General features: G+C 41.0%; 1 protein-coding gene and 1 long non-coding RNA gene across 5 annotated transcripts; both read left to right on the top strand.

Moving 5' to 3' along the window:
• The first annotated feature begins 3 nt into the window (after window positions 1-3).
• PTPN11 (protein tyrosine phosphatase non-receptor type 11) lies at window positions 4-27,541 on the top strand. 4 transcript variants are annotated; one of them, XM_080373707.1, is made up of 17 exons: window positions 4-144; window positions 5,207-5,329; window positions 6,279-6,381; window positions 6,492-6,686; window positions 7,869-8,061; window positions 9,288-9,404; window positions 9,895-10,008; window positions 15,024-15,120; window positions 15,733-15,812; window positions 15,939-16,097; window positions 19,340-19,471; window positions 20,368-20,522; window positions 21,262-21,329; window positions 21,981-22,132; window positions 25,741-25,853; window positions 26,080-26,181; window positions 27,235-27,541. In XM_080373707.1, the coding sequence occupies exons 3-16, from the start codon at window positions 6,374-6,376 to the stop codon at window positions 26,147-26,149; spliced, it is 1,653 nt and encodes a 550-aa protein (XP_080229833.1). In that variant the 5' UTR covers window positions 4-144; window positions 5,207-5,329; window positions 6,279-6,373; the 3' UTR covers window positions 26,150-26,181; window positions 27,235-27,541. The 4 variants fall into 4 exon arrangements, with proteins under 4 accessions (XP_080229833.1, XP_080229832.1, XP_080229831.1 ...); XM_080373706.1 differs by lacking the exon at window positions 6,279-6,381 and having other exon boundaries at window positions 133-531; window positions 26,080-26,177; XM_080373705.1 differs by lacking the exon at window positions 6,279-6,381 and having other exon boundaries at window positions 133-531.
• Window positions 20,529-21,069, top strand: LOC308058437. Its single transcript, XR_013925801.1, has 2 exons — window positions 20,529-20,814; window positions 20,845-21,069. It is a non-coding gene; the product is annotated as an uncharacterized lncRNA (long non-coding RNA).
• Window positions 27,542-27,906: the final 365 nt, after the last annotated feature.

Raw genomic sequence — 27,906 nt, 5'->3', positions numbered from 1 at the left:
TGCCCGGGCAGGGGCCGGCGGGCCGGAGCCCCGGACACCCGCATCCCGGCACCGAGGGGGCGGTGTGGTGGCCCGGGGATCCGGGAGCGCAGCTCGCTGTCCTGCCGCTGCCTGACCCTGTCTCCGGCTCGGGGCACGGCCGAGGTAAGGCTCCGCGCCCACCCCCACTCTGCCCGGCTTCGCGGGGCGAGGCCCCGCAGCTCCGGTGGCGGGTGTGTCCAGCGCCCGCTGGGCGGCACGGACCGGCTCCCGGGGGCGCTGACAGGCCGCCCCCGCCGCGGGCCAGTGGAGGCGGGGCCGGGCCGTCGGCGCAGGCCGATGACGGCGCGGGCAGGTGACGCAGGGCGGGCCGCGCCGCGCTCCGTGCGCCTCCGGGGCCTGAGGCGGCCGTTGTTCACGCTCCCTTCAGGGCGCCCGTAGGCCGCGGCCCGCGCCGGGGGGGCTCCCCCCATGTGAGAGGCGGCCGTCGAGGGGGGCGGCCGGGCGCACCGCCACCTGCCGGTGCTGCGGGAGGAAAATGACATCGCGGAGGTGAGCGGGAGGGAGCCGCGCCGAGCCCGGCGTGGGTAGGGGGCGGCGGGCAGGGGGCCGCCTGCCGCCGTGGTGCGCAGCGCCCGGGCCCCGCAGCGCCGGCTCCCGGGGGGCCGCTGGGCCAGGCCTGCTCCCTGCGGCCTCCCTGGCCGGGCAGGGCCTCCCGCGCCCCACGGCTGCGGCGCAGGGGCAGCCCTCCCCCGGCTGCCTGCAGCCGGTCCCTGCGCCTCTCCCCGCCCGCTCCTGGGGTGCGATGGCCCCGCTCCCGTCGTCGTGGGGCCGCAGCCGCCGCCTCGGCTGGAATCGGGGCCTGGCTGGCCCGGCTCCCCGCGCCTCGCCCGGCTTTCCCCGCCGGGCGGACCCTCGCCCAGCCGGCGCGGCACGGCGCCGGGGCGCCCTCCCCGGCCTGGCTGGGGGCCCGGTGGGGTGAGGGAGCCGGATGGCTTCGGGGTCCGCCGACGGCCGTGAAGAGCCCAGAGCTGCCACGGTAACATTGGCTCCGGGGGAGGGGGTGCGGGTGGCTGTGCCAAGCATGTGCACTTGAACCGGAGCTAGGAGATGAATTTTATCCACCTGGCATCCCACTCAGTTCTTGGTCCAGTATCCCAGGCCAGGGAGGCTCGCGTTGCTCTCTCTAGTCCAGCGCTAGTGATGTTACTGAAATTAAAATGCGAGCCAGCTTTCAAATGAGTGTTGGTAAGCTGACCTGATCTGGGCTCTTTGTTTATTTTTCTTTTGGTCTGATCTCAAAACCCTGTGGCATTGGAAAATCAGGATGATAAACAGTTGAATCTGTTTCTTTGTTGTAGCTTCTCGCTGTCCTTAACGTATTTTGATGTTTGTCTGTGTTAGCAGTCCTTTTCGGGCTGAGGTTAAGGTAAATGTTAGACTTACAAGGACTTACTGTCATAAAACCGAAAAAGACTGTTATTTTACTATCTAACGTACCAATTCTGAAATTTGATACATCTCTTTAAGTAATATCAATTAAAGTATAACTTCTTCAACACTGGGCTATTCTCTTCCTTATTCTGCTTAAGATGGTGAAACTAGATGGGTTGATTTTCAGTCTGTGGCCATTTATAGTTGAATTTGGATTTGGGGTCTTCGGAAGCCTGTGGAGGATCTCTAGCATATATTGCGTTTTCTGCATGTCCCTACTCACACGTCGGAACACGTGTGAAAGTTACCTTTTGGAAACACTTGTGAACTTCCTCATTATCGGGAGTAATCCTCATATTCTGCTCAGAACTTTAAATTGTAACTTGTGAAGGAGGCTGAAAAAAGATGAGAAATAGAAACTGATGAGCCTATTAATTGGAGTAATTAAACTACCAGTCACTGCCTCCCTGAATGCTGTGTTTGTGACAGTTGAGTCTTAGAACTGATTTAATCTCTCCTGGTCTTGAAAAGGTGATTAGAAAAGCCCAGTCACAGTATGGAAAAATGTATTGATTTTTTTTCTTCTCTTCAGTTTGGTGAGAGAGAAATATGCTGGCAATGTAGGACTTAAAAATCCTGCTGTTTTCTGTACTATGCTAAAAAAATAGAGAATTGTATTGAGGCTGTATTTCCTACCATGTGTTATTTTTCATCAAAAGGTGTCTTGCTCAGCTGATATCCCCTTAGTTTTGTAATTGAGACTTCTGCTATGTCACTGGTTACTTTTCTGCCAACAATTTCATCTTACTGTAAACTAATAAGAGACTTGGAATGTTATGCTGCTGAACCCCCCAACTCAGAATTGCTGTAAGGAGTATTCCATGCATAGTGAGGGCAGCTAGTTTAATTAGAGTGTGGGTTTGTGTGCATTGTGTTACTTTCTTGATTGTATTTATTGGCTGTGATGCCCTTTGCTGGCGATAGCCTCTGCACCTGCTCATAATAGAGATTGGAGAAGGAAAGCAGAAAAAAAAAGTCTAAAATGCATTCCATCCCTATAAAAGGCAGCGTAAGAGAAGGTCCTCTATAGGGGTTATGTTACTGGTATCTGTGTCTGCAGTCCCCTTTGCTCTCTCCTCCAGTTTTGGAAGGGATGTAGCCACCAAGGTTCAAAAGCACACATGTGATGGCAGTACTTCAAATGAAGCGATCTTGATCACCGGTCCGGAACCATTTAACAGAGATCACTAACACCCCCATTTTTCTATTTGGGGTGGCTGACAAATGCATCTTCCTACTCAAAGCCAAAAATACAAAGATGAGAGAGCAGGAGTACAAGTTACCATTAGAACAAAAGTTACGTAAAGTGCAACAAGCTGCATCGGTCTCCCAGATGTAGCTTTTCTTTTGCTATACTTACTGACTTTTTGCCATCTTTAGTGGGAGCGTATGTATATGTGGGGGTGAGATTTTTTTTTTTTTAAACAACCTGTTATCTTTTTAACCTCTCCTTTAAGCACAAGTTATTTGTAGTCCTGTCTGTTCATTAAATTATTGGGGTTTTTTCTGTTATTTTACACCTTTTAACAACTTGTGTACAGTTACTTCCAGATGCATTAGGGTTTAGGATAAGATATGGGAGATATATTAATTAAAGGTTATGGAGTGTCACTATATAATAAATCTGTAGGGCTGATTCCAATAATTTCTCCTTTGGGTTTTTATACATTTTTTGATATAAATTCAAAACCTTTCAAAGGTATCTCTTGAATCCTGTGTGTATTCAAAAAGCTTATAAACTGTTTAAAATGTTGCTGCACTTTTCTTTGGTTTGCTTTTTGGTTTCTCCTAATGGAAGTGATATTTTAGGGGTGGAAGTGTGGTAAATATATTATCAGCTTCTGCAGACCAGCCTGTTATATTCTGAAATACATTATTTAATGTTCAGTTCATCCTAGGTACTGATGCTTGTGCAGTTTCTTTTGTGAGACTGCATCAATCAGAAATTTTCTTGATCTTTGAGTAGTCATTAGATAAATGTAACATTATTTATTAATTTGTTCCCATTTGCTGCAGTAACTTGAAAATATTTTTTTAAATTTTTTTTTCATGACGTGCTGCATAGGTTTGATGATTTTTTTGTTGGTGGTGTTCTTCAGTTAAAGATATGGTAGTAGTCATTAGTTTTGCTTGGTGCAAGCAGAATATCCTTAACTAGAAAAAAAAGCAAGACTGGCAAGAAGAGTCACTTCTGAAATGGAATCACTACACAAGTAATCCTAATTCCAATTTGAATGACTTGCTAGAGGTCTGGATATTCTAGAATCTCTGAAACTCTCCAGAATGTTTCCATGAGAATCCATTTCTGAAGAGAATAGGCTGGACAAGGCCTGGGTAGGAATATTGTCAACTTTTCAGTACAGAAGGAACTGCTGAAACAATTGAAATAATAACCCTAAATTTAGACATGCACCCTCATGTTTTGCTGTTTTAGCAATTTAGCGTGAAATGCTGACTGTATCAGGAATGATCAGAAATGCTATTCAAATTTTTTTTAGATACAGCACTCATATTTGTAATGAGATTAGTTGCAGAGTCTTTAGCCTTAATGTTTTGCCTTACTTTGGAGAAACAGAGAACCTCGGGTACAAAGAGGAGTAGTCTGTGTTCTTTCTGCACGTACAGATGTGCATTTTCACTTGTGACCTGCGTAGTGTCTGATTTATGACAACTCTGAAAAATAAAGGTGATATTTTAATTGTCAAATACAAGTCAGACAAAGCCACTAAAACAGTTCTTAGTGGCTGTGTTCGCCTCTGTCCCTGGACTATGTGGTAGCGTGGTTTTGGTTTTGTTTTTTCTCCAAGTTTGTCTTCTAAAATCATGCCTTATTAAAACCCCCTTTCATCCGGAATACAGAGATGTAGTTTAGTACTGCAAGAGTGCAATAAAAATCCTTGATTATAGATAAGAGAAAACGCAGATGTGTTAACTGAATGGCTAAGAATAAGTCCCTCAAAAGTTAATGCCATAGGTGGGGACAGTGAGCTTCTTAGATATAGACCATATACAGTTCTCCTTTGGCAGGGCACTACATTAGTCATTCGGAAGGCTGTTTGTGGGTGGTGAATATCGATATGAGATTCCTTGGTGTTTGTATTTAAGCGGGATATATTCAGAGCAGAGAAATTGCCATGGTAGTTAGAAGACGGAGCAGTGCTCTTGCATCTGGCAGCGGTCAGCACCACATTCTTTTGAGGAAGGTGGAAGAAGACTGGGCAACTGAATAGGTTGTCCAGAAGTGAAGTTCCTGCCTGACCCCCATCAGCTGGTGGTCAGCCTGTGCCCTAAAGCATGAGGTTTTGTTAAATTTTTAACTTTAAAATGTTGTCGGATGTCACTTTTGGTTTGTTTTTAAGTGGTTTTCCTGATTGTCTTTCAGTTTCATTGTGTGTCCTGTCTACCTGTAGTAAGGGAAATCTATGACTTGTGGTCTCTCTTTACATTGTATACCTTTGATAATCATTTTAATCCAAGCAGTCTAAGTATGTATAGGTATAGCCCTTTTGCTTACAAAGCATCTCTTACCAATACATAAAATTGCAATGCAATATGAAATTAATAATTTATGCTTTCTGTTAAGATAGGAATTCTTATTCATTTAGGAACAAAACTCAGTACTTCCTGGTTTTGAAGCTGTTGGATTTTTCTGTTTAGTCTTGTCATGTGATGATCTTCTATTTATTTATTTATTCTATTTATTTATTAACGCTCTATTTTTAACCTCTTATAGATGGTTTCATCCAAATATTACTGGGGTGGAGGCAGAAAACCTACTATTAACGAGAGGAGTGGATGGCAGCTTTTTGGCACGGCCCAGCAAAAGTAACCCTGGAGACTTCACGCTCTCCGTTAGGTAAGTGTAAATGTCTTTTGACTTTCTCCCCAAACTGGTAAGGGTTTTCATCTGATGCTGTTCTGTGGGGAAAGAGTTGTAGATGAACTACTTGTAGAGATGAAAGAATGCACGGATCGCTTTTTAGTTTGTTTGCTTTTCCCCCCCCTCTTCTTTTTCTCCCATTTTCCCTGAAGAGGTTCTTAAATACTTTTACCCAACTTGGGGAAACTGTAGGTTGGAGGGCAGTGATTTCTGATTCTGCAGAGACACAGAAACATTAAGGAGAAGCACAAAGAGATTAATAAAAGCATTACTTTTACCCCCTTAAAAGTAATCTTTTTGGTAACCATGTGAAAGTAGCAGAGATTATAATAATTACTGATCAAGCATGTGCAAGGAAATGCTATCCAGCCTCTTTTCTTACAGGAAAAGTCAGCAAGTTTTTAAGGGCAATGGTGGTGCTTTTCCAGCTTCCAAAATGGACCTTTTGTAACACTTGTCCCCTGACGCTGTATGTGTAGTGGTTAGGGATGGGGAAAGGACAGCAAGAGGAAGTAGATAAAGGAAAAGGGAAAAGTGGAATTGGTGATAAGAATTGCTTGGATACCTTTGAGATAATGGGCCTCGTGGAACAGAAGGGGACACTCAGAGAGCTGCTTTTCATTAATACTAGAGTGGGAGCAAATGACTTGCATCAGGCAGAGGCAACTGTTTAATGAAGGAGAGATCTTGGCAGTTAGTGTGAAATTCTAGGGAAAGGAGCAAACAGGCTTTGATGGGTGTCTTGAGAATGCTGAATTCTTCTCCCCCCCCTCCCCCCTGCCCTTGTGCTTGTGTGTGCAGTTCTTGGGGGTCTGAGGGATTTCTATTGGAGATCTTGAGGCCGCAGAGCTTACACTGGCTTCAAGGATTCCTTCATTACGGAATTAAGTTTCTTTTTTTCCTATTCTTCCTGACGGTTGGACAGACACTTCCCCTTCTTGCAAGCCACTGAAATGTGGCTGAAGCACACTTCAGAGGTGCACTAGCTTAGCTATTCTGCAATATTTCAGTTGGAAAGTGATGCAAATGTAAGTATGGATTTCTCTAACTCGGACAACAGAACGCTAAATATATAAGTGATTGATTAGAAATCAGCTGACTTGTGTGGTTGTTTTCTTCCCTTTGTTTCAAATATTAGACGAACTGGAGCTGTCACCCACATCAAGATCCAGAACACAGGAGACTACTATGACCTCTATGGAGGAGAGAAGTTTGCTACATTGGCTGAGTTAGTCCAGTATTATATGGAACATCATGGACAGCTCAAGGAAAAGAACGGAGATGTTATAGAGTTGAAATATCCACTGAACTGTGCTGATCCTACATCTGAAAGGTCAGAGAAATGGTGGTGAAAAGCTCAGTGTCTGTGCACTTCTTCATAGGGGTAAACACATACATTTATTAGCACTACAATCAGCTTCCATTTGATGAAAGGGTGGCCGCTATCTTGTGCTAAAAGTGGTCCCGCTGGTTTCCACAAGGTTACTTGCAAAGTAGACTAATAAATGTGACTAAAAGGCAGAGCAATCCAAGCCTCAGAACCTGTTTTCTTCAGCATTCTTCCTGGTGTGCACAATAATAAAAAAGAGAGCATAGTTCCCTTTATTTTTACTGGGAGAACGTTTTATTGTAGAAGTTCTGAAGCTGCCTGGAGCTGTTATAACTGCAAGGAATTCCCAGGTATGTTTCTGGGCATAACTTTATATGATTTTTCCAGCAGTGAGCATATGTGTAAGAAAGTGAATGACATGAGCATCCTCAGATTGCTCCAACTCATGTTTTAAGGACATGGCTGGTGAGGAGGATCTGGGACTTAAGACCTGACATATACTCAGGAAGTATGCATATGTCAGAAATAAACCTCTATGGCCAGTAGGTACCAACTTGTTCCTAGAAGTCAAAAACTAAGGAAGAATATTAAAACAAGTTCTCTTACTCCTCAGAATGGCTTGTATTTAACAGTAGTGAGGAGGATTATTGCCTTTTTGGCCATGTTTCTTGAAGAAATGATACTGGTGTGATTATCCTGTCCAGTACCTAATGTGATGGAAAGGTAATGTCTCAAAAATAAGTTCTCCCAGGTTTTTCAGGGAAGCGTGTCTTATGAAAGAAATAGAAGAAGTATAAATGCCTTGACTGAAGAAACAGTTGCAGTGTAAGCCTGTGTTTATTAGACACCAAGGAGTCCATTTGGATTGTTGTAAAGGTTCCAAATCAAAGCTTCATTTGAAGCTTGCGTGACATGCAGATTTCGGCATTTATGGAAGTAGTGCTTGCTTCAAAGTGTTTCTGTAATCACTCGTGTATGTACATGTATGCTTCCAAGGCATTTTTAAAAACTGTTTTTATAAACTGAGCCTTTTGTAGACCAGTGCATTGTTGTTTAGCGTACATAAACTTTTTATATATAACAATATATTTATATACTATATTTACATGTAATATTTAGAACAAGCGGATTCAGACATGGCTGGAATGACAAGTAGGGTACCTCTCTATTATCTTACTTTAAAAGGTGGTTTCATGGGCATCTCTCTGGAAGAGAAGCTGAAAAACTATTAACAGAAAAAGGAAAACATGGAAGCTTTCTTGTGCGTGAGAGTCAAAGCCATCCTGGGGACTTTGTTCTTTCTGTCCGGACAGGAGATGATAAAGGAGAGAGTAATGATGGAAAGTCTAAAGTGACACATGTCATGATTCACTGCCAGGTATGATGAAGCACGAGTTTCTTTAACGGGGCTACTTCCATGGGCAGTGGGTTTATTCTAACAGGAGGGCCATCTTGCACCTCACTGCAGAGAGCTGAATACATTTCCCCTTTCCCTGTGATACTGGGTGTGCTATATATCATCTATAAGTGTTTTATTTTTTTTGACTGCTTGCCTGACTGAATCATGTCGTACTATACTATGCTGTCAAGTACCTTCTAATAGATTTGCTTTTGATTGCATCAGAAGTCTGTCTCAAATCCTCTGCTGATGGAGCCTTTCATGTTCATGAATCTTCTTAAGTGAGTTGCAGTCTCCTGGATGAATTATATAAAAATATAAGTAATTGGACAAATAGAGATCTATCTGAATATGTCTTTCTCCTGTCAGTTTATAAAGTTGCACCTGATAGATGATCAACATTCTGTGAAAATTTTGCATATTGAATCCAAGGAACACTTAATGTGAATCTTGATTTTATTATAGGTTAGTTCTTCACTGAAGTATTATTAAATTATAGTCTTCTGATATTTTCATATGCGTCCATGGGTTGCTCTTAAAAAAAAAAGATTTTGATTTTGTCATTTTTTTTTCTTCTGTTAGCCTAAAAGACAGTGCAACAACTTAATTGTTTAAAAACAACTAAAATGCGGTAATAGAAGTATTTTGGAGGTAAAATGGCTTATCAAGACTAAAAGCTAAACTACCAGAATGTCTGCCTTTTTTTTTTCTTTTCTTTTTTTTTCAAGAAAACCTCTTTGATTTGCAGTTAACTACTAGTAGTAGTTATGACATGGAGGAAAATAATTCAACTCTGCTTCCTTATAATAGGGGTGATGCCAGTCAATACCAGCCTTTCAGGAGGCAATGATACTCTTTTAGGAATTTGAATTGATTTATAAAGCTATTCCCTGGATTCTAATCATGTAGCTCAGGTAGTCTGCTTGAGCTGACTGAACCTCAGTTCAGAAGGAATCAGCCCTCCTGAAAAGGCAGATAAAATGATTTTCAATTAGATGACAAAAAGGGAAATGCCCTCCTCCATAGTTTGTATGTGTGTTTCTTTTTATTAAGGTTCTACCATCCCTTAGCAGAAGGGTCTTACTAGATTCTTCTACATATTGTTTTGGAGATAATTTGTTGTATGTTGCGTAGTGTAAAGATGATGTTAGTGTAGATGTCGTTGTATGAAGCGTGTTTATTTTGATAAGCATCTGTCTTTTAAGGATCTAAAATATGATGTTGGTGGAGGGGAGAAATTTGACTCTCTGACAGATCTAGTGGAACATTACAAGAAGAACCCTATGGTAGAAACTTTGGGCACAGTATTGCAACTCAAGCAGGTGAGTGAATGGAGAAGACACCACTAAGCTTTGTTACCTTTAGAATATATTGTTGAAGTGCAGGATTTTCTGTATGTTCTGAGAGACATCAGGTTTTTTTCTTCCGTAATGCAAAAATGAAGAACTAAACTTCATGGAACTGGATGATGAAGTCAGTCGTTTAAATGGGAACAATTTCTTATGTGCCTGTGAAGGGACAGACTCTTGTGTCTCTGATGCATGCAGAATTTCTCGGTTTCATTGTGGTCCACAGGGACTGCAGGACTAGTCCAGATATGAGACAACTTAATGTATCGAAGAACAACCCTGAGATTTCATCTTAAAGCATTTGTTCCCTGCCCCTTTCCTGTCTACTCTCACTGCCCTTCATTGTATGAATTATAAAGTTTTGAAGTCCAAATACATGCCTGGATCCTAGAATTTGTGTTTTAGCTGTCTTCTCACAGTTGTCACTTGTTATACCTTTGTTTAATATTTGTATCTTTATTAGCCTCTGAATACTACCCGTATTAATGCTGCAGAGATTGAAAGCAGAGTGCGAGAGCTAAGCAAGCTAGCAGAGACTACGGATAAAGTCAAGCAGGGCTTCTGGGAAGAATTTGAGGTACTTAATTACTTTCCAAGTGTTATGGTATTAAATCTCTACACTACAAAGAAGTTAGGTTTGTTTCTGCCTTCCTGGCATTTTCTTATCTCCTCCTCCATTGCTTCAGATCCCCGTTCTTGCTCCCATCTCCTGTGTCAGGTACAGTGTGTGTTAAAATTTTACTAGTTCCACTCTTGTGGATTGAAATATTTACCTTCTTTCCTGATTCTGATAGGTAATTAAGTTCTTTAGTGCTATTCATTTAGTACATAGCACAATCCCTCCCGAATATCCTCCCCATCGTGAGAGCACCTTATGTACTACTCTTATCTGGCCCACCAGGATGATTAATTGGGTTCGTTCCCATGTTCCTTTTCTTCACGTGGACAGAAAGAGGTCTGTAGGCTGGATTAACATTTCTGGAGGCCAAGGACCAATTCCTAGCCTACATGACTCTTGGTGACCCAAGTACCAGTCCAGTAGTGGTATCTGACGCAGTTGGAATATGTCAGATGCATTGTGCTTATGAAGGGAATTGCCCATGGTTTTTTCATTCGCACTCTGCTGTGTTTTAGGAGGTTGGGTACCACTGCTTTAAGGAAATGTCAGTGTGATTTCTCTGTCTGTAAATGCTCTTGCCCTTGAGTTTGTGGCTTTTTGATAGCCATTTTTTTGGATCTTAAAATGATTGTGAGGCTGTAGCAGTAGCAGACTCTGAGATGAAGCAACATTGCTTCATTATAGGTATTCATACATTATATGTATTCCCTGGACTCCTGGAGATTTATTTTTGTTTTGTTTCATTGTTTCATTTCTGCCTGTAGTCAAAATTCCATGTCCCTCCCAGAAAGCAGCATTGCCTTTCCTTCTGTCTTGCCTGTGCACCTCTGGTGTGTGTAACATAGCTGTGCTGGCCCAGCTCTCCCCTTCTTTGAAATCCTAACGATTTCAGGGAACTACTTATGCTTGAAAGAACATATGGCTGAAACTGTTAATTTCTCAAGTAGAGCAAATCATGAGTGTTAGAACTAACACATTCCAAACTACTTGCATCTAGCCTGGGTCCTAACCCGTCTCTGACAACTGGGGTTGCTTACCAGCTGCATGCATGTGATGGCCATAGCCAAAAGTTTGGAAGTTGTCTTAAATAGAATGGGCTGGTTTATATACCACACAGGTGTAAGAAAACCACAGTGGAGTCGGGAATGCCACCAGCAGATGGCAACAGGAAACTGGAAAGTCCTGATCTTTGACAGAGACTGGTTTGGGCTGTGTAATGCTATTTTGAGAAACTTCTTGAATAGTGACAGATTTTCAAAGCAATTGTTCTTGAAGAAACTCCTTTTTTTGATCAGACCTATACATTAGCTAAATGTACTGTCCAGTCTGCTCTGTGATTATTGTCAGGAGGAGAAAAATAAATCCATGAAAAGTAAAAGACTCTTACCAAAGAGGTAACGTGTTTCACTACAAATGTAGATGTAATATAAGAAGGTGAGGTCATGTCAGTGGGGAAATCATAAAATGAGGACTAAGCTTTCTCCTTTTTCTTCGCCTGGGCCCAGTGTGGGGGGACAGTCCTTGATGCTGGCCTGCTGAATGGTCCAAACCCCACCTGGAAGGGGAGGCAAGTCAGCAAAGGTTACTCTGGCCATTGCTGAAGACTTGGGACTCTGTTTTACCTTAACTGTAGAGTGGTGGATCCCTTGGGGAGCAGTTCTCATCTGTTGCTTGTGAACCTTGCTTGGAGGTAAACTGGCCCCAACCTTTGAATCACTTTTCTTGCGGAATTCCACATGTGAACTTTGGCATGGGGCCTGAAGGGTCAGGAGCAATAGCCACACCTACTCTAATGGCTGGAACATGCGTATGGGAATGAACTGCTTTTGGCAAAGACTAATTAGTGGGTGCTTTATCATTAACATGACACAGTCATGTGGATGGTAGATATGAGGGTGGTGAGGTACCATCACAGGCTGCCCAGAGAAGCTGTGGGTGCCCCATCCCTGGAAGCATTCAAGGCCAGGCTGGCCGGGGCTTTGAGCAGCCTGGTCTATTGGAAGGTGTCCCTGCCCGTGGCAAGGGGGTTGGAATAGATGATCTTTAAGGTCCCTTCCAACCCAACCCATTCTGTGATTGTGCCTGTCATCACTGTGTGGTTTGGCCTGAACATGCCTTTGCAAGTGAGCCAAGCCAAAGGTGTCTGTTGGCTTCCCTGGAGACTCTAAGCATACCTTACTTTTATTCAGAGGGCATGAAAAGGAAAAAGTGTGCCCTGTTGGCTTGCCCTTCTTGTAATTGCTGCTGGCTTACTAGAAGCTATGTGAATTAAATCTTTTTGGTTTTTATTGAGGGAAGCACTCTTGTGTGGTGCATTTTAGGAATGGATTGTTGATCTGTCAAAATACACCTAAGCTATTGCTTGACCCTTATGATGTCTTTTCTGACCTCTGGTCTTTTGAATGAATTTGTCTTGTAATGGGTTTATCAGTTGGCCTTCAGAAGCAAGGTGTTTTCCTGTCTTGTGACTTCCCTGAAGAGTATTTGCTAGCAAGCCAGAAGTCTTGCAGAAAAAGTAAATGTAAGAAATGAAAGCTTGTACTTGTGAAACATTCCATTTCTCTTTCCCCTTTACTGCTGTTAGTGAGGTCAGTGCTAAATCTTATTTTTTTGCACTGTGTTTTTTGGAAATAAAATAATCTTGTAGCAGTTTGTGTCATGCTTTTTCATTCAGCTCAGGTAAGCTATAGCTGTCAGCCTTGGTGGCAGGGGACAAACTCCAGGTTGTCCGTGGATCTCTGCCTGTGCTGTTTTATGATTTGGCAGTCCAAATGGTAGTTATAAATTACTTGTCTGCAGGCATATTTAAGAATGTACCTCTTGTCCCATGAACTAGTAGACAGACATGTTGACAGTCCTTGTAATGTTTTTGCTTCTGAAAAATGGCTCTTTGGTGAGCTTAATGCTTGGATGTTGTTGTGAAATTGAGGACTATGTTTCAGATTTATTGTTACACTGTGTACATCCCTTAATGGGCTTGTTAGAAGTCACTGCTGCTCATGGATCTCTCCTCAGGGATGCTCAAAGCAATAATAATTAACTATGAAAGTGAAGATGTGTTTGAAGCTATGGTTTCCACACACTTAATTGTTTCCATTTTTTAACCTGCTAGAAAAGTTTAGCTTTCAGTTCTTTTGCTTGGCGTCTCACTTGGCTGAAACTCAAAAGTGTTAATATTAGGTAAGGGTGCTCTGTGATAATGGCACTTGAAAGTCTTGCAGTGTGGCAAGAGGTGAACCTAGTGCAAAGCGCAGTTTCACCCATTGCTGGTACTCGCAAGCAATGTTTTATGGGGATGTGCTTTCTGTCTTTCGCTTCACAAGCATGAAACCTTGCAGCTCTCCTGTATTGCTTTTGTTCTTTGGTTTCCCTGCCGGGATGAGCCTTATTGACCAAGGTCGCTAAGTGAGGCAGTAACAATAGCAGACTTAAAAAGAAGTGAGCAAGTGTCTGACCTGCCCAAGCTTTAAAGGAAAAAGCAATCTCTGCAAGAGTATTAAAGGTGGTAATACCTCAGCTTCCAAAACCTGAGTGTTCCTTTTAGTCAGGCCAATACTGCTTTCGGGATTAAAACTTGGAACAACAACATCATGGAGATTCTTGTCCTCCAGCTTCTTTGCAAGTAGGGAGATTTGTTACTAAGCAGCATGGCTGTGAAGTATGGAATTGCTGTTTTCCCTGTCATATTGTGAACCAGATGCAGAGAAATTAGTTCCTTGCCAACAGGAGAAGTCCCCACACAGATGTATTGTTTCTGCACTAGGATGGTTTATGGATAACCCTGTTTGTAGTTACCTAATGCCCCCCCCCCCCTCCCCCAACAGTGTAATATGAGGAGGTCTGTGCAAAATCTTGTACTGGTTTAGTGAAGTGGCCATGTGTTGGTAGGAGACAGTAATTGGAGCACCTAAAAAGTGGTACGTGGCAGTGGTGGTGGGTTGTACATGGGCATTTTTCCTGTCTCATCCATATCTTTGAAAAAACTGTAGCATTCCCATGTGGACTTTTGTTTTTGGGGAACAGACAATAATATCTTCCTAATATTCTGCTTCTAACTGCTGAAGGGCTTTTCACTGTGCTTGATATTTAAATACAGTTGCTTCTGTTGATGTGCTTTGGGTTTTCTGTATGCTCCTTCCTCCTCTTTGGTTGTCTTGAGTTGATCTGGCTGCAGCTTGCAAGGATTTGCTCATGTGGCATTGATGTAACACAGCCTTCGTAATCTGACTTGTTTCGGGGGCTTTCTAGTGGTGTTACTACAGAGTCACTGTAGCTGAAGGAGAGGAAGAAGGCTGGTAAGGCCTGGAGGAATCCGGTACACTCAGGTAGAGAAGCACTGGATCACAAAGTGCTTTACTTCTTTGCAGGTTGGCAATGTTTTAAATGCATTAGTTATTAATCTGTATTGGTGCTAATGCCCGTTCAGTCGTTTACCAGCTTGATTCAGTGAAAAGGAGAAATGCAGTAGTACTCCTAACTTTTATGCTTGGTGAGAAAGACATAAGTGTATTTGGACAAGCTCTGTAGAATGCTGCTTGTGGTGTTTGGTTTATTTAGGGTGCCTTTTAAGATGGATGGATTTCCACAGCCAAAATTTTGTTGTGGTCCTTTGTTACCAGTTTCCTTGCAGTGTTTTACAGCTGAAAGCTTTGAGGGAGCAGCTTGGGTCTGCTTGGTCAGAACAGTATCATGAAGGCTTGCCGGTTATAGTTTGGTTTAAAGAAGCTTTGAATTCATAGGTGTTTATTAGGTGGAAAATAGTTTGCCTTGTCGCTCACTCTCCAGTGTTTCATAATATACCTTGGAAGCAATGCTGTACGAAGTCTGAATGCAGAAATCCAGTACCTCTCTCTCTGACTCTCTGGCATTATAATCGAGTATTATCCTTTTTGTGGGAAAGGATTGCTATAATGATGGTAAAACAGTCCATACTGCTTTTATTAAGACTAGTTGTTTGTGCTGTTTTCATTTAGACTTTACAGCAGCAAGAATGCAAACTTCTCTATAGTCGTAAAGAAGGTCAGCGTCAGGAAAACAAAAACAAAAATAGATACAAAAACATTTTACCCTGTAAGTATTGATTTCTTTCATTATAATGTAAGTCTGCTGCTTCGCTCTGCTTTATTTTCTTAGCTTGTAAATACAGGGTTAATTAAGCACTACCCTGCTTTTTCTTCTCTTTAGTGATAATTCCCCCTTATGTTGTCAGTATTAGCCCATGCAATTTCCAATTTGTGTTCGAACATATGCACTTTGTAGATACCAATATTTCAATTCCCAAATACTGTTTTTATCTTCATCTCCATTTAAAAGTGTCAAATCCCGAAACTTATTCAGCAAACTGGAATGCTTAACTTTAAGAGGATTAATTTGTGGTACAAAACTGCGTGGTGCAAATCCAGGGGCCATTTGCCTTGATTAGTGCTTGACTGTCCATGCACTCATGAATTACTAGGAGGCATGAACACTTATTTTGATCTAGCTTGTTATGAATTGGCCACTTGTTTTAAGAAATGGCAAACAAGGAAAGGTTAAATATTCTAGCCAATAATTTATTAAGTTTGATAACTTAATAGCTTCTGGTAGCAGTAAGAAATGGTCCTGTCTGTGGGATATTTAAAAATAGCTGTGTGTTCATAACTGTAGGATTCAAGTGCTTAACATTCATATATGTTCTTCCAGTTGACCATACCAGAGTTGTTCTACATGATGGTGATCCAAATGAACCTGTTTCAGACTATATCAATGCTAATATTATTATGGTGAGTATACTCCTACCTATAGGAGCCTTGTTGGCACAGCCCATGTCTACTTTTCAACACACTTACCTAAATCCAGGTTAGTCTTGTAAAGGTTTGTCACCATTTGTTAATTTTTTTCTTCTCCAGCCTGAGTTTGAAACCAAGTGCAACAACTCAAAGCCAAAAAAAAGCTACATTGCTACTCAAGGTTGCCTGCAGAATACAGTGAATGACTTTTGGAGGATGGTGTTCCAGGAGAATTCTCGAGTTATTGTTATGACAACAAAAGAAGTTGAAAGAGGAAAGGTAAAAACAGACCCTCAAACTGGCCTTGGGAAAGGTCATGACATTTGAATTCAAGTAAGGACTAAATTGACTTGGTTATATTGATTTATATGCTGAAATCTGGTGTGCCACAACTGTCTTTGGAGACCTGGAAGGTGCTGAGTGTCCTTTTTTATTGGTGCCTGTGGGAATTGAGGGTGTACTTTCAAAAGACATCAGATGTCCCTTTTTTAAGGGCTGACTGATTACATTTTAGCTACTGAATGTGAATCTGTGTATCTTAAAATTACTCAGGGTATGAGGCACTGGAATGTGAGGTACAGCCAAACAGGCATTCTGCGTATTTTAAGGGGTAAACTCTCTGTTTCTTCAACAAAAGTATTGCCATTTATTTTAGTTTACCAAGCCTGTATAGACTTTACCGGAAAAGTATAATTGTGGGACTTTATAAGAATGAATGTAGATGATATTGCTTCTTACCTAAAAATGACAATATCATGTGAAAGTTGTTGCCCCAGATTCATCTTATTTGAATCACATTTACTAGACTATTAGAATGCTATTCTGTCTTCTGACTTTACTTTTTGTGCTTGAATTTGGTAACATTCTTATGTGCTGAGCCAGTGATTATGGCTGAAACTGTACCTGGTTAGGAAACCCCCAGCCAGGTGTGATTTAGCACTTTTATTCCTGAAGTCAGGTCCTTGCCTTTGACTGCCTTGTTCTGTGTGAACACAGCTGCCTGTTCAGCCTCAGTGATCTCCAACCCCCTTGTGAACTGCTCTGGCAGTATCTAATGCTCTGAAAGACAAAATTTTGTATCCCAAGATACAAAGGATCTTGTAATTTTGTAAAGAGGAAATGGTCTGTCCCAAGAACCTCCATTTTACCTTTTAAGTATGGAGATTTTATCTTATTCACTGTCTTCTGGCAAATCTGAGGCTATTACTTTGTTACTGGGTTCTAATGACACATGGCAGGAAAGAATAGGAAATAGTTGAATACCGATATTCTGGCAATGGTCACATGTTGCTTTCTGTGTATAGTATAGTTTTATCTTTGGAATGTGTTGCTTCTGATCTTTTTTCTGTTTGGTAAAATAAATTTCTCTTTTTCCACATGCCATTGTCCACCTTTTTCATTTATCTGATGATCTGTTTCTGACTGGAAAGCTGTTATCTTGTTAGATGAGCATCACTTTTGAAAAAAATTGAATTGAAAGTATAATATTTTTCTGCAGGTGACAGATAATTGCAGGGGTTCCTTACCACTGCCACAAAAATAGAGGCTTTGTGAACAGTACTACAGACAAATAGCAGTAGATTTTATGGGCTTCTCTTCCTAATGTAGGTGTCAAAGCTGTCACTGGTGGTGTTTGTAGAAACCATTAGACTCTGTCTTGTGGATTTTTTGTAAAACTTGTGTAAACTTCTGCCCATTCATCAACCTTATAAAGGGCCATGATTTGTGTTTCCTTCCTAACAATGCATTGAAGGAGGGAGAAGCTGCCTCTTTCCAGTGACTTTCCTTTTAGATCTTTCTCTTGGAAGAAGAGAAATAAAATCTGGGGTTATTTTGGAAGAGTTGAATTGAATACACCTCCTTTTTGGTTTTTTCCTTCTTTTTTTTTTTTAATAACCTTCTGAATGGGCTGTGCTCCTCTGCAGTTTCTCCGCGATTCTTTCTAAATTTTGCTAAGCCTGTTTTCTGTGCTCTGACTGTATAGAACATCTTAAGGTCTGATTACTTAATCAGTGCTGCACGCATTAATTTTTTTTTCCTATTTGTTTTGGTTTTATTTTTGGTTTTTTGTTGTTTTCTTGAGATGCTTATTTCACTTCTTCAAGAATTGCAAATAACAGTAGTCCTGATATAAAATAAAAGCTTTTTATCTCAGGCCAAGATGCTTTCAGATCTCCAGGAAGGAGAGAAACCTCTGCATCAGAAATGACTTCCAGAGCACATTGCCTAAGGAAGTGAGGAACTAGAAACATCTTGGATTTGCATAGAGTTCTGAATATGCTTCAGCATGCACCGTAGAAGCAGCAAATACTTACAATTAAAATAGTGGTGTTTTGGAGGCAGTCCATCAAGCCAATAATATATGCATCCCCTCTATCAGATTAAAGCTTATTTTAATATCATGTGTTACTGTTCAGACCTGCCATACCAACTGCTCTTATGTTCAGAATTCTGTATTGAAACTGCAAGTTATGTTGACATATACCAAGATCAATTTAGCTTCTACCCTTTTGGAGATGACAGGGAAAGAAGGGCAAAAGTAACGGGAAAGCATCTTGTTGCCTAAGTAGGCTGGAAAGCATGTGTTCAATCATCTCTTACTCTGTCTTGTGTTGGCAGAAGGAACTTCCTTGTTGCTATGTTTTGTCATAAATATGCAGTAGTAACTGCAAATAGGAAATGTTTCTCTGTAGTACTTGGTGTTTGGTCTGCATTTGTTATTGCTGGAAGGTGCACCGGTATACCCACTATAATTTCTCATTTGATACTGTGTGGACCTGTATTGTATTCACGGGCTGACAGGAGCTGCTCTTTCCTGAACTGTCGCAAGAACAAAATCAAAGTAGTAATCCGTTCTTCAGTGGATGGAATATATCCCATGTCAAAGATAAGCTTAAGAGAAGTAGCTCACCTAAAGCTCTGTGTTTCAGAAGCTATAGACACACAAGGCTTCAGTCCTCTGCCACCGGGAGCGATTCTTTGTTGCTTTGGTGATTGAATTGGAGAGCTGTGTTAGCCCTTTCTGCTCTACGTGATGAAAAAGCAAGCATCTAGGTTTCATTTCTGCTAAAAATGCCTTACACCTTTGACTTGTATTTATTTTGCAGCCAGTTGTGTTTTGGTAGTAGAATAGCCTGTAAGTCTACAGCATTCCACTGGAAATTCTCAGTATTTTGAAAGTATTTGGGTGGAGGTACAAGTAACAGTGTTTTAATCTCTGGGATTTGAAGCTATCAAGGTAAAGCAGTTACTAAGATGATCGTGAAAGCTGCTGAAAGGAGAGATTGCCTGTACTTGTTTGTCTGAAATCACCCAGTGTTTGTTGTGGGGAAGAGAAACTTCCCCCTAAAACATGTCACCTTGTCTGCTAGCTGTCCAGTTGGCGCTTTTGATTGTCCTCCATGTATTCAGGAATGAAAGCTTCAGAAATGTTTGTTAATCAGTTTACTAACCAGACTTCCTTCTTACTGATTTGCTCGATTTAAAAAATGTTGTTTATTTATTTGTTTTAAATCTTGCAGAGTAAGTGTGTCAAGTATTGGCCTGATGAATATTCCCTGAAGGAGTATGGTGTTATGCGTGTTAGGAATGTTAAGGAGAGCGCAGCACATGATTACACACTAAGAGAACTTAAGCTTTCTAAAGTTGGGCAAGTAAGTATGTTAGTAACTTTGCTTTTAATTTAGGTTGCAGATCACAAAAAATGTGCAGAAATAGACTGTTTCTTTGCAGTCAATAAAACGACTAAGAGATTAATAAATTGAGCCCTGTCTCTTTCTTTGAAGCCTCAGATTCAGTTCCATACATCTTTCTCTTTGTCCTTGGGATAATTGAAGACCCTTATACCTAAGGACTTTTTGGCAGAAGATGCACAGCTGCAGGGCTTTGAGGAAATCTGGAAAGAGGGACAATGCTTTTAAGTAATGACACTTAAGTCTAGTTAGGCATTTGCTCCCTTTCATGGAGATGGTAGCACTAGAAGAAAATGGTTATGTGTGGTTCCAGTATGTAGAAAGGATACCTAAGAGAAGGAATACAAAGGATGAGGAGGGAAACAGTTAACTAGTGTGGAAATAGCATTTTCTTGTTAAGAACCAGTTTGGATCAGGGTGCAAAATGAGTTGTGTAAGAAGCAAGTAATCAGGATGTATTAGATTAGTATGTCCGTGGGATGGAACTGAGTGGAAAGAAGTGCGTAAGGTGAGTGCCACTAGGTATTGATGATGAGTATGACAGATGAAAGTCCCTTGCTGTTGGTCACCCCCAGACGGGACTTTGCTGTGGCTTCTAAAGCTGAAGATGGGAATGTTCTTGGAAACAACTGCATGAGAAAGAGGGAGCTGAGGAAGCAGGTGGTGTGATTGACCTGTCAGGCCAGGAAGAACTCTTTAACTTGTTTCCTTCTTTATAAGAGTTGTGGTGCTGTGGATACTGAGCAGCAGATTGGATATGCCACCTTCTGATTGGATTCAACTTTGCCACATAAGTGCTTTTAGCTGAATTTTGATCTGAAGGATTTTGTTTTCATGTGTTGGCATCTTCCTTCCAGGGGAACACAGAGAGAACAGTCTGGCAATATCACTTCAGAACTTGGCCTGATCATGGAGTTCCAAGTGACCCTGGTGGTGTACTAGACTTCCTAGAGGAGGTGCACCATAAGCAGGAGAGCATTTCTGATGCAGGACCAGTTGTGGTCCACTGCAGGTATGGTGATGCACTATGCCTCTCCTGCTACTACTGTCTGTACTTGTGGAGTTCTGTTGGATCCCTTTTGGCTTGGTTTGTTGGGTTGTTTTTTGTGGTGGGGGGAGCTGAAAACTTTAAAAGATGACATCTTTCCCTGAGAACTACTCAGACTTGGATCTGTCAAGATGTTTGTGCTTTCCGTTTTGCCAAAGGTTATACTCTAGATAGCCTGCTTTGAACATAACCGTTTCACACCTGTCTTGAGTACACATGTCTTTATGAATAAGAATTTCTGATGCTGTATGAGAAGGTGGTACTTCTTGAGTACTTCTATGAGAAGGTGGTACTTCTATGAGTAGGTGTGTGAGAAGGCTTGGCTAGATGCATTTCAGGTGTAGGATCATGGAAATTATAGTATCCCATCCCACCTCCTGTGAGTAGTCTCCCCTTGGTCTTGACTTATAAATGAGATACGTTTTGTAACATTTATAAATGGTAGATCTGACCTTGTAGTTTGATTATTTTTTTCTTATTCAAGGACGTTAATAAATGCTGAGGTACAGAATTGCTGTTATGACTTTGTCTCTTCCGTGTTAAGTTGAATAGGTCTCTAGTTAATTTTGACTGTGTGGCTTGGTTTAACTGGATATAATTTGGAAGTTTGAAGTCTCTTGATGTTAGACTCATACTTGGACTGGTGCTTTGCTGTCTGTTCAGAAAGAAAAAAGCGATTAACTTTTTTTCCCCTTTTTTACAGTGCTGGGATTGGGCGAACAGGAACTTTCATTGTGATTGATATTCTTATTGACATAATCAGAGAAAAAGGTAGGTTCCCCCCACTTTTATTTTCCTGTGGGACGTTGACAGATACATCATGGTAAAACAACGGGAGTGTTGGCAGAATAGAGAGGTTCTAGTGATGCTACAAACTAGGTGTGTATGTTTGGCATAGAAGGGACTCTCTCATTCCTCCTAACTTAGCTGTAATCAGAGTGCTGAAACCCTGCTCCAGTTCAGCATAATGAACACCTTCAACTGAGGATTAGCCAGGAGTCTGATAATGTTTTTCTTCTTATTATTTATTTTTCTATTTTTCTTTCGAAATCATTAATGTGTGTGGCTGTTGGAGTACTCGTGCATGCTGAAGTCGAGTAACTTGTTTTCAGTGTTGTATTTATGCATAAACTGCCATAAACACTAACTCAGCACGTATGTTGAGCTAGGTTGCATTTTAAAGTGGTCTTGAAAGAGTGGAAGTGATGCAGTTTTCTCCTCCAGGACAGCTTTCCATGTTACGCTACAGTTCTACAGATCTGGGTATTAGTAGTCAAGGATGAATTCTCAGTGTTAAATGTTAGCAATCTCGCTTATTGCAAGATGATTCAACTACACTGTGTTTTGCTGGAATATGAGACCAATCTCTCCTCCAAAGACAGTTTATTTTACTGTTCTTAACATTGTGGTGATTCTCCCTAGGTGTGGACTGTGATATTGATGTTCCAAAGACCATTCAGATGGTGAGATCACAGCGGTCAGGAATGGTTCAGACAGAAGCACAGTATAGATTTATTTACATGGCAGTACAGCACTACATTGAAACGCTACAGCGCAGAATTGAAGAGGAGCAGGTATATTTGTCCTAAGTATAAAATGTTACATAGGAACACGTTATCATTTGAACATAGAGCAGAGTTGCTCATTTGCTGCCTGTGACTTTTGGAGGCATGATTGCTGATTGTATAACCAATGCATCGTGAAGAGGCTGGGTCTGTAACCTTTTAACCCTCTTCAGAGAAGTTAGCCCGTGTTTCAAATCATTATGCTTATGAGTTACTTGAACTATCAGGTAGAATTAGAAAACTGTAAAATACCAGCAGTGTGTTTGGCTGCTGGCAGCATAAGAAAATCGGCAGTTCGAGAGCCTTCTGCATATGACTGTATCTAGTGCTGGTTTACTTCCCATGAAAGTTCTTGCATGTATGGGTTCCTGTCCTTCCTGTCCCCCCGTCCCTGCATCCCAGATCTCAAATTTCTTTCATATTATCTAGTTTTCTGTGCAAGAAGAATAAAAGATAAGACACTCCTAATTAGCGCAGAACCTTGTACTCCATTGTTTTAAAGACATTTCAAATCTGTTTCTAAAGTATGATAATCAAATTCAAATGCTAGTCACTGTAATGCCAATTTTGGAGTCTTAAATTACATGTTTATTAGTAAGAGGTAAGTATATTGGACTGAAGGATTGAGTGCGGAGATCCTGCAGTACAGCGTCCAACAAAAAGCAGTTAGAGGAGTGATTTGGTGTGGTAAGATGAGAAAAGTTTTGGAATATGTGGTGACAGCCACAAGACCTTCATCTTACTCTTCGTGTTTAAGAACTTCATTGCACTCAAGTTGTACAGTGTTTTACGGAAGTTACCTCATCTTGTAATAAAGAACTGACATTCTACTCACTGTTGCTTTCGTTTGCTGCCCTAACCTCGTCATCTGGGATTTTTATCTTTTTGTTTCAGAATTTCAGTCTCTCTCCTTCTGCAGCTGGCTTGTTGCTCAGAAGGAGATAAACCCACACAACTGATCACGCAGATGTGGGGAGCTGTGTGGTTAGTGCAGCGCCAGGTGTGAGATGTTATCCCTATTTAGAGATGGAGTGTGCCAGCTTGGGCTTGGCACTCTTGTGTGGCTTCTAGCTGCTTTGGAGTGTGGCAGAGCTTATTTTATATTTGCCTACATGATGTAGATGTGCTGTTCAGCAGAGAGGAGAGAGACTTTATTCTTCTCCCCAAGACAGCTGTTGTGTGCTGTGATGGTGATTAGACACAAAGTGAGGAACAAGAAATCCCTCAGGTGTACTTTTTTTCCTGGCTTTGTTGTCTCACTTCACCTTAAAGCTGCTTCATATCTCTGTCTGTAATTATGCAAGCCTTGTATCCTCAGCTTTTTGAATATGGTCTCTTTCTGCTGCTGCCATTTACAAGCAGATCTGGAACTCTCTCTTGGTTGTTGTAATGGGTTTTGAATAGTATTTTGATGTTGTTTGGAGCAGTGTATTTCTCCTATAGTGATGAGGTGCAGTTAGTGGTGTTTCATCCTCTGTTCTGTTACTAGCCCAGAAGGCACAGGTGTGGAAGTTTAAGAAATTGGAAATGGCACACTGATTTACTTCAGGAGGCCTTGACCTATAACTAGGGCTAGTGGCAGCTGTAAGAGTAAAACAATACAGAATTTCTCAAGACAAAAGCAAAGCTTTGTGGTAACTGTAAGAACTAATATCCTGAAAAAAAAACTTGTGAATGCTTCAAAACATGTCGATAGAACAGAAAAAAACCTGGCCAAGTAGTAGAATGGTGTGCAGAACGCTTGAATTTCACCCCAATAAGATAGTTTTTCAAAACACAGCGTTTCATTCCCGAACTAACTTCAGGAACTTTCTTCTCTGTGCTTGCTGTAGTTGCAGTTGCAAACAATGGAAGTTGGAAAAAAAACCCCTGAAGTCAGTTAGGGCACCTCTGTAAGAAACAATATGAGGTCATGCTCTCTGCTTTTCAATCTGAGTGAACACAGGGCAGCTCTGATAAGAAATTAGGTAGTCATGTTAGCTAGCCTGTTGTCATCCAACTTGGGACCAGTTGGACTGAAGAAGTGGATATGTGAATAGCTGCCCCCGTTCACCTAGATATGCTTGCTTTTTCTTTGTATTCAGGAATTTCCCTGCTCTGCTAGCCTTCCCTCTCCCACTGCAATGTTGAGAGCCTCGAGATTTCATAGTTAAGTGTTGTGTTAAATATTGCCTGTCATCTTACAAGTGTAGAAGAAAAGCAAAGTGAATTTGTTTTAGTGGTTTTTCTTTTTTTCCCCTGTGGAAATGTGTATATTCACTTACATCTAGGAAACAAGTAGTTCTTACCACATTTCTATTATTCTGAATTAGAAGGGATAATTACAGTGAATTAAGCAGAAGGAAGGGAAGCCAGATATCTATTTTTTCTTGGCTTGTTTTATCTGTTTCAGTCAGCTTAAGTAATAGAAGAACTGACTGATTCTTTTTGAATTGCTTTTACTGTACAGTACATCTGTAACTTGAATCATCACATAGTTTGGGGGGGTGGGCAGTGGAAATCAAGCCCTAATTTTGGGCTTCAGAATATTATTGGCAGGTGAGAGTTGTGTAGCTGTAACTGTAGAATGCAGCAGAGTTTGAATCTTTGTGTTTTGTTTAAACCTTATTTTCTTAGCATTCACCTTCTAGGTAATTGATCTGGACTGGTAGTCTATTTGAAAGTCATTTGTCAGGAGTAGGTAGCAGGCTGAGTGGGAAGAAGTTCAGTACAATAACAGAACAAGTTGAGCAAGTTTCAGAAGGCTGTCTTGGAAAAACTTCAACGTACATTGCTATACAGAGCGTTCTTAAGGGAAACTCAGCAGCCAGAACTCCCCAGAGGCTCTGACAGCCTCTGTTGTGAGATCGATTCAGGCCAGTTATTTAGTACTTGTTCGAACATTTTAAAAAAAACCACACCAACAAACAAACAAAACCAAAACAAACACCCACCCACCCAAAACCCATTACCCTCTAAAACTTTAAAGTGAGGCTTTAATTTGTATGTGTGTGTTGTGAACGTTTGTCTTGAGAAGGGAGAAAGCCGTATCCCCTTTCCTTCCTAGTGTAGCTTTGCTTGCTGGAGCCTTCAGTAGCTTTAGATGAATGCCAGCACGATTGGCTGCAGCTTATAACATATGCTGCAGAATACAAATAACAGCTTGGGTTCTTTTTATATCAAACCTAATGGGCTAAGATGTTATTTTATTAGAGATCTTGCAAACAACGTTGTTACTCATTTGGCCACATCTCCAAGCTGGAAATAAGGTCAGTGGGAAGCCCACTGGCTGATACTGTCTATTAAAGAATGAAGTGTGGTTTCTTCTGCCAAGTAAGATGAAGATTGCGTATGAGTGCTGGTTCACAAGGTTGGTATGTTCTGCTGGAGACTGTAGTGGAAAGGGGAATACTGAAAAGTGGGGCTCTTAGGTCTTCTAACCAATAACTACAGCCAATCTTTAGGTCTTGTCCATTTTGTGTGTGTTACCTACAGAATTGAGTTCTCTTCTCCTCTTAGCCAAATCTTTCTAATAAAACCATACACAGTTAGATACACATGTAATTTCTGCAGTGCTTCAGTGATTGTTTTCTATTACTAATTCATATTCTGGCTTTTTGTTGTGTTTTGCTTCACAGAAGAGTAAGAGAAAAGGTCATGAATACACAAACATTAAATATTCTTTATCGGACCAGACAGGTGGGGATCAGAGCCCTCTTCCACCCTGTACCCCAACTCCAACGTGTCCAGAGTAAGTTCGCTTCTGTTGTTAGTGTGTAAGTTTTGAACTGTAGTAACTAATCTTCAGAGACCTTGAATGAGAACAAGTTATCACAGCAACTGCCCTAGACTGTTGCTCTCTGCTTTGCTCTTAAAATAAATGGAGCAAAATAAATTGTCACTGAATTACATTGTGTGTACAAATAGGGTTTTCTCCAACTAGGTTTTTTGGAATGTAAATATTTGTTTCATTTCAGAATGAGAGAAGATAGTGCTAGAGTATATGAAAATGTGGGACTGATGCAACAGCAAAAAAGTTTCAGATGAGAAGATGTACAGAGACTTCCATGCAAAGGCAGGTACGTGTGTTCAGGAGTGAGTGTGCATGTCCAGCCTGGAGTTGTGGTGCCTGGAGAAAATGTACACAAAACCAAACTGTGAGAAGAACTATAGGAAGGACTTTCTAATGCCCAAACCGCATGTAATCTATCCCCCTTAGGATGTTTAAATTCCAGAAGCTAATTGAGTTTCATCTATGCCTACCTTTTCAAAACAATGTGGAATATTAGCTTGGTAGTTTGGCCTTTGTTCTCGTGTCCTGACTCACCAGTGATGTAAGTTGGAAGTCTTTATTATTGAGGAGACTGAAATTCTGCATGCTAGCAAAAGATGAGTAGCAACTACAGCCTAAATTTTCCATGTCTTCTAAAAGTGATTGTTGCTCTTGGTTGATGACAAGGATTTGTGTGCAGCTAAAGCGATTCAAAGAACACTTAATCTCATGTTCAGCCTCATAAAAGACGTGATGAGCAAAGCTACTGCTGTGCCTGTGTGGTGTGAGCAGTTGGTGTGCTATTGTTGTTCTACTAGTAAAAATTAAATCCTTGCTTTTGCTTGGAGAGAAGCCTGTAGATTCTCTTTGTTGTATTTTAAATATCTGTTATAATTTTGTTCTTGCAATCAGACAACTGTGTATGTATATAGGCTATTAGCTCATAAATTTATCTGATACTTTGGTTAATAGGCTGTAAATACAGCAAAGGGATACTTTCGAATTTAAGGTGTCTTTAGCCATTAACTTCTTTTGGATTCTAATCTAAAGCCTTCTGTCATCTTTCCCTCTTGTGTTTTTAAAGACCTCAGAAATCCTATTTTCCCTTTTCCATTTGGTAACTGTAAATGTGTTTTATCCATTTTAAACGTCCAGGGACCTTCTCCAAGTTTGTGCACAATCTCAGCTTCTATTGCCGAAGTACCACACAGTTTATAAGCAAGGTTTGAGACTTTTGGTTGAGTCTGAGGGTTTTTTATGTCAAAACAGAGTACTTCTGTATAATGTCAGAATAAAAAATAACTGCTGGGGATTTTTTTTCCTAAATACTTTTTCATTTTCTTCTCCCTTCTTTTCCCAGAAATGAATATGGTTTTTAAAAAGGTCAAGAAAGAGACGGAAGAAGCTTCACATGAATGGTGAACTCTGAGGGCTTGGTACCTTTTTATTTACGGTTTTAATCCTTCAACAGTAGGCAAAACTTAAGACCATCTAAAGATTGTTTATATCTCTTCTCTCCAGTACCTGATTTACAATTGCTCATTTTCCAAATAAACGGAAATCCTTTCTACAATGTAGACAACTACTTTGTAGAGACAGTTTTGAATCCCGCAAACTGTTGGATTGTCATCCATTTGTTTTTTAAATAGTATTTTTGTTTCACAGTATGGCTTTTAGTTGGTTTGTTTTTTTCCTTTATTTGAGCCGTTGTGGGATTTTATTTTGTGGTGGGGTGGGCTGGGGTGGTGGGAGAGCAATGATGTGGATAAATCCGTTACACTGATGTAAAATACTGATGGGAACAATACTTGATTGTTTGAAAACAATGGATCACCAGCGTGAATAGAATCAGCTACATGGTAAAATTAGTCCTAATACATTTCAAACTCGGACTGAGTTTCATAGGGGTGAGCAGTTATTGATATGAAGGTGCTTTTTGTGATAACTGGTGGCTTTGATCGCAACTTAGGTGAGTGGCTGGATGGGCTATTTTTGAGGAATTATGCAAGGTAGCCTTTACATCAAACAAGAT

This window comes from Falco punctatus (assembly GCF_963210335.1).
Source record: "Falco punctatus genome assembly, chromosome: 1".
Lineage (NCBI taxonomy): Eukaryota > Metazoa > Chordata > Aves > Falconiformes > Falconidae > Falco > Falco punctatus.
This window is presented reverse-complemented; position numbering and strand designations above follow the sequence as displayed.

Excerpts from the sequence above, each read along its gene's own strand:
- PTPN11 (XM_080373706.1), top strand. Across the intron at positions 10,009-15,023 it reads GCTTCTGGGAAGAATTTGAG|ACTTTACAGCAGCAAGAATG; the intron begins GTACTTAATTAC and ends GTTTTCATTTAG. Across the intron at positions 19,472-20,367 it reads AGCTTTCTAAAGTTGGGCAA|GGGAACACAGAGAGAACAGT; the intron begins GTAAGTATGTTA and ends TCTTCCTTCCAG.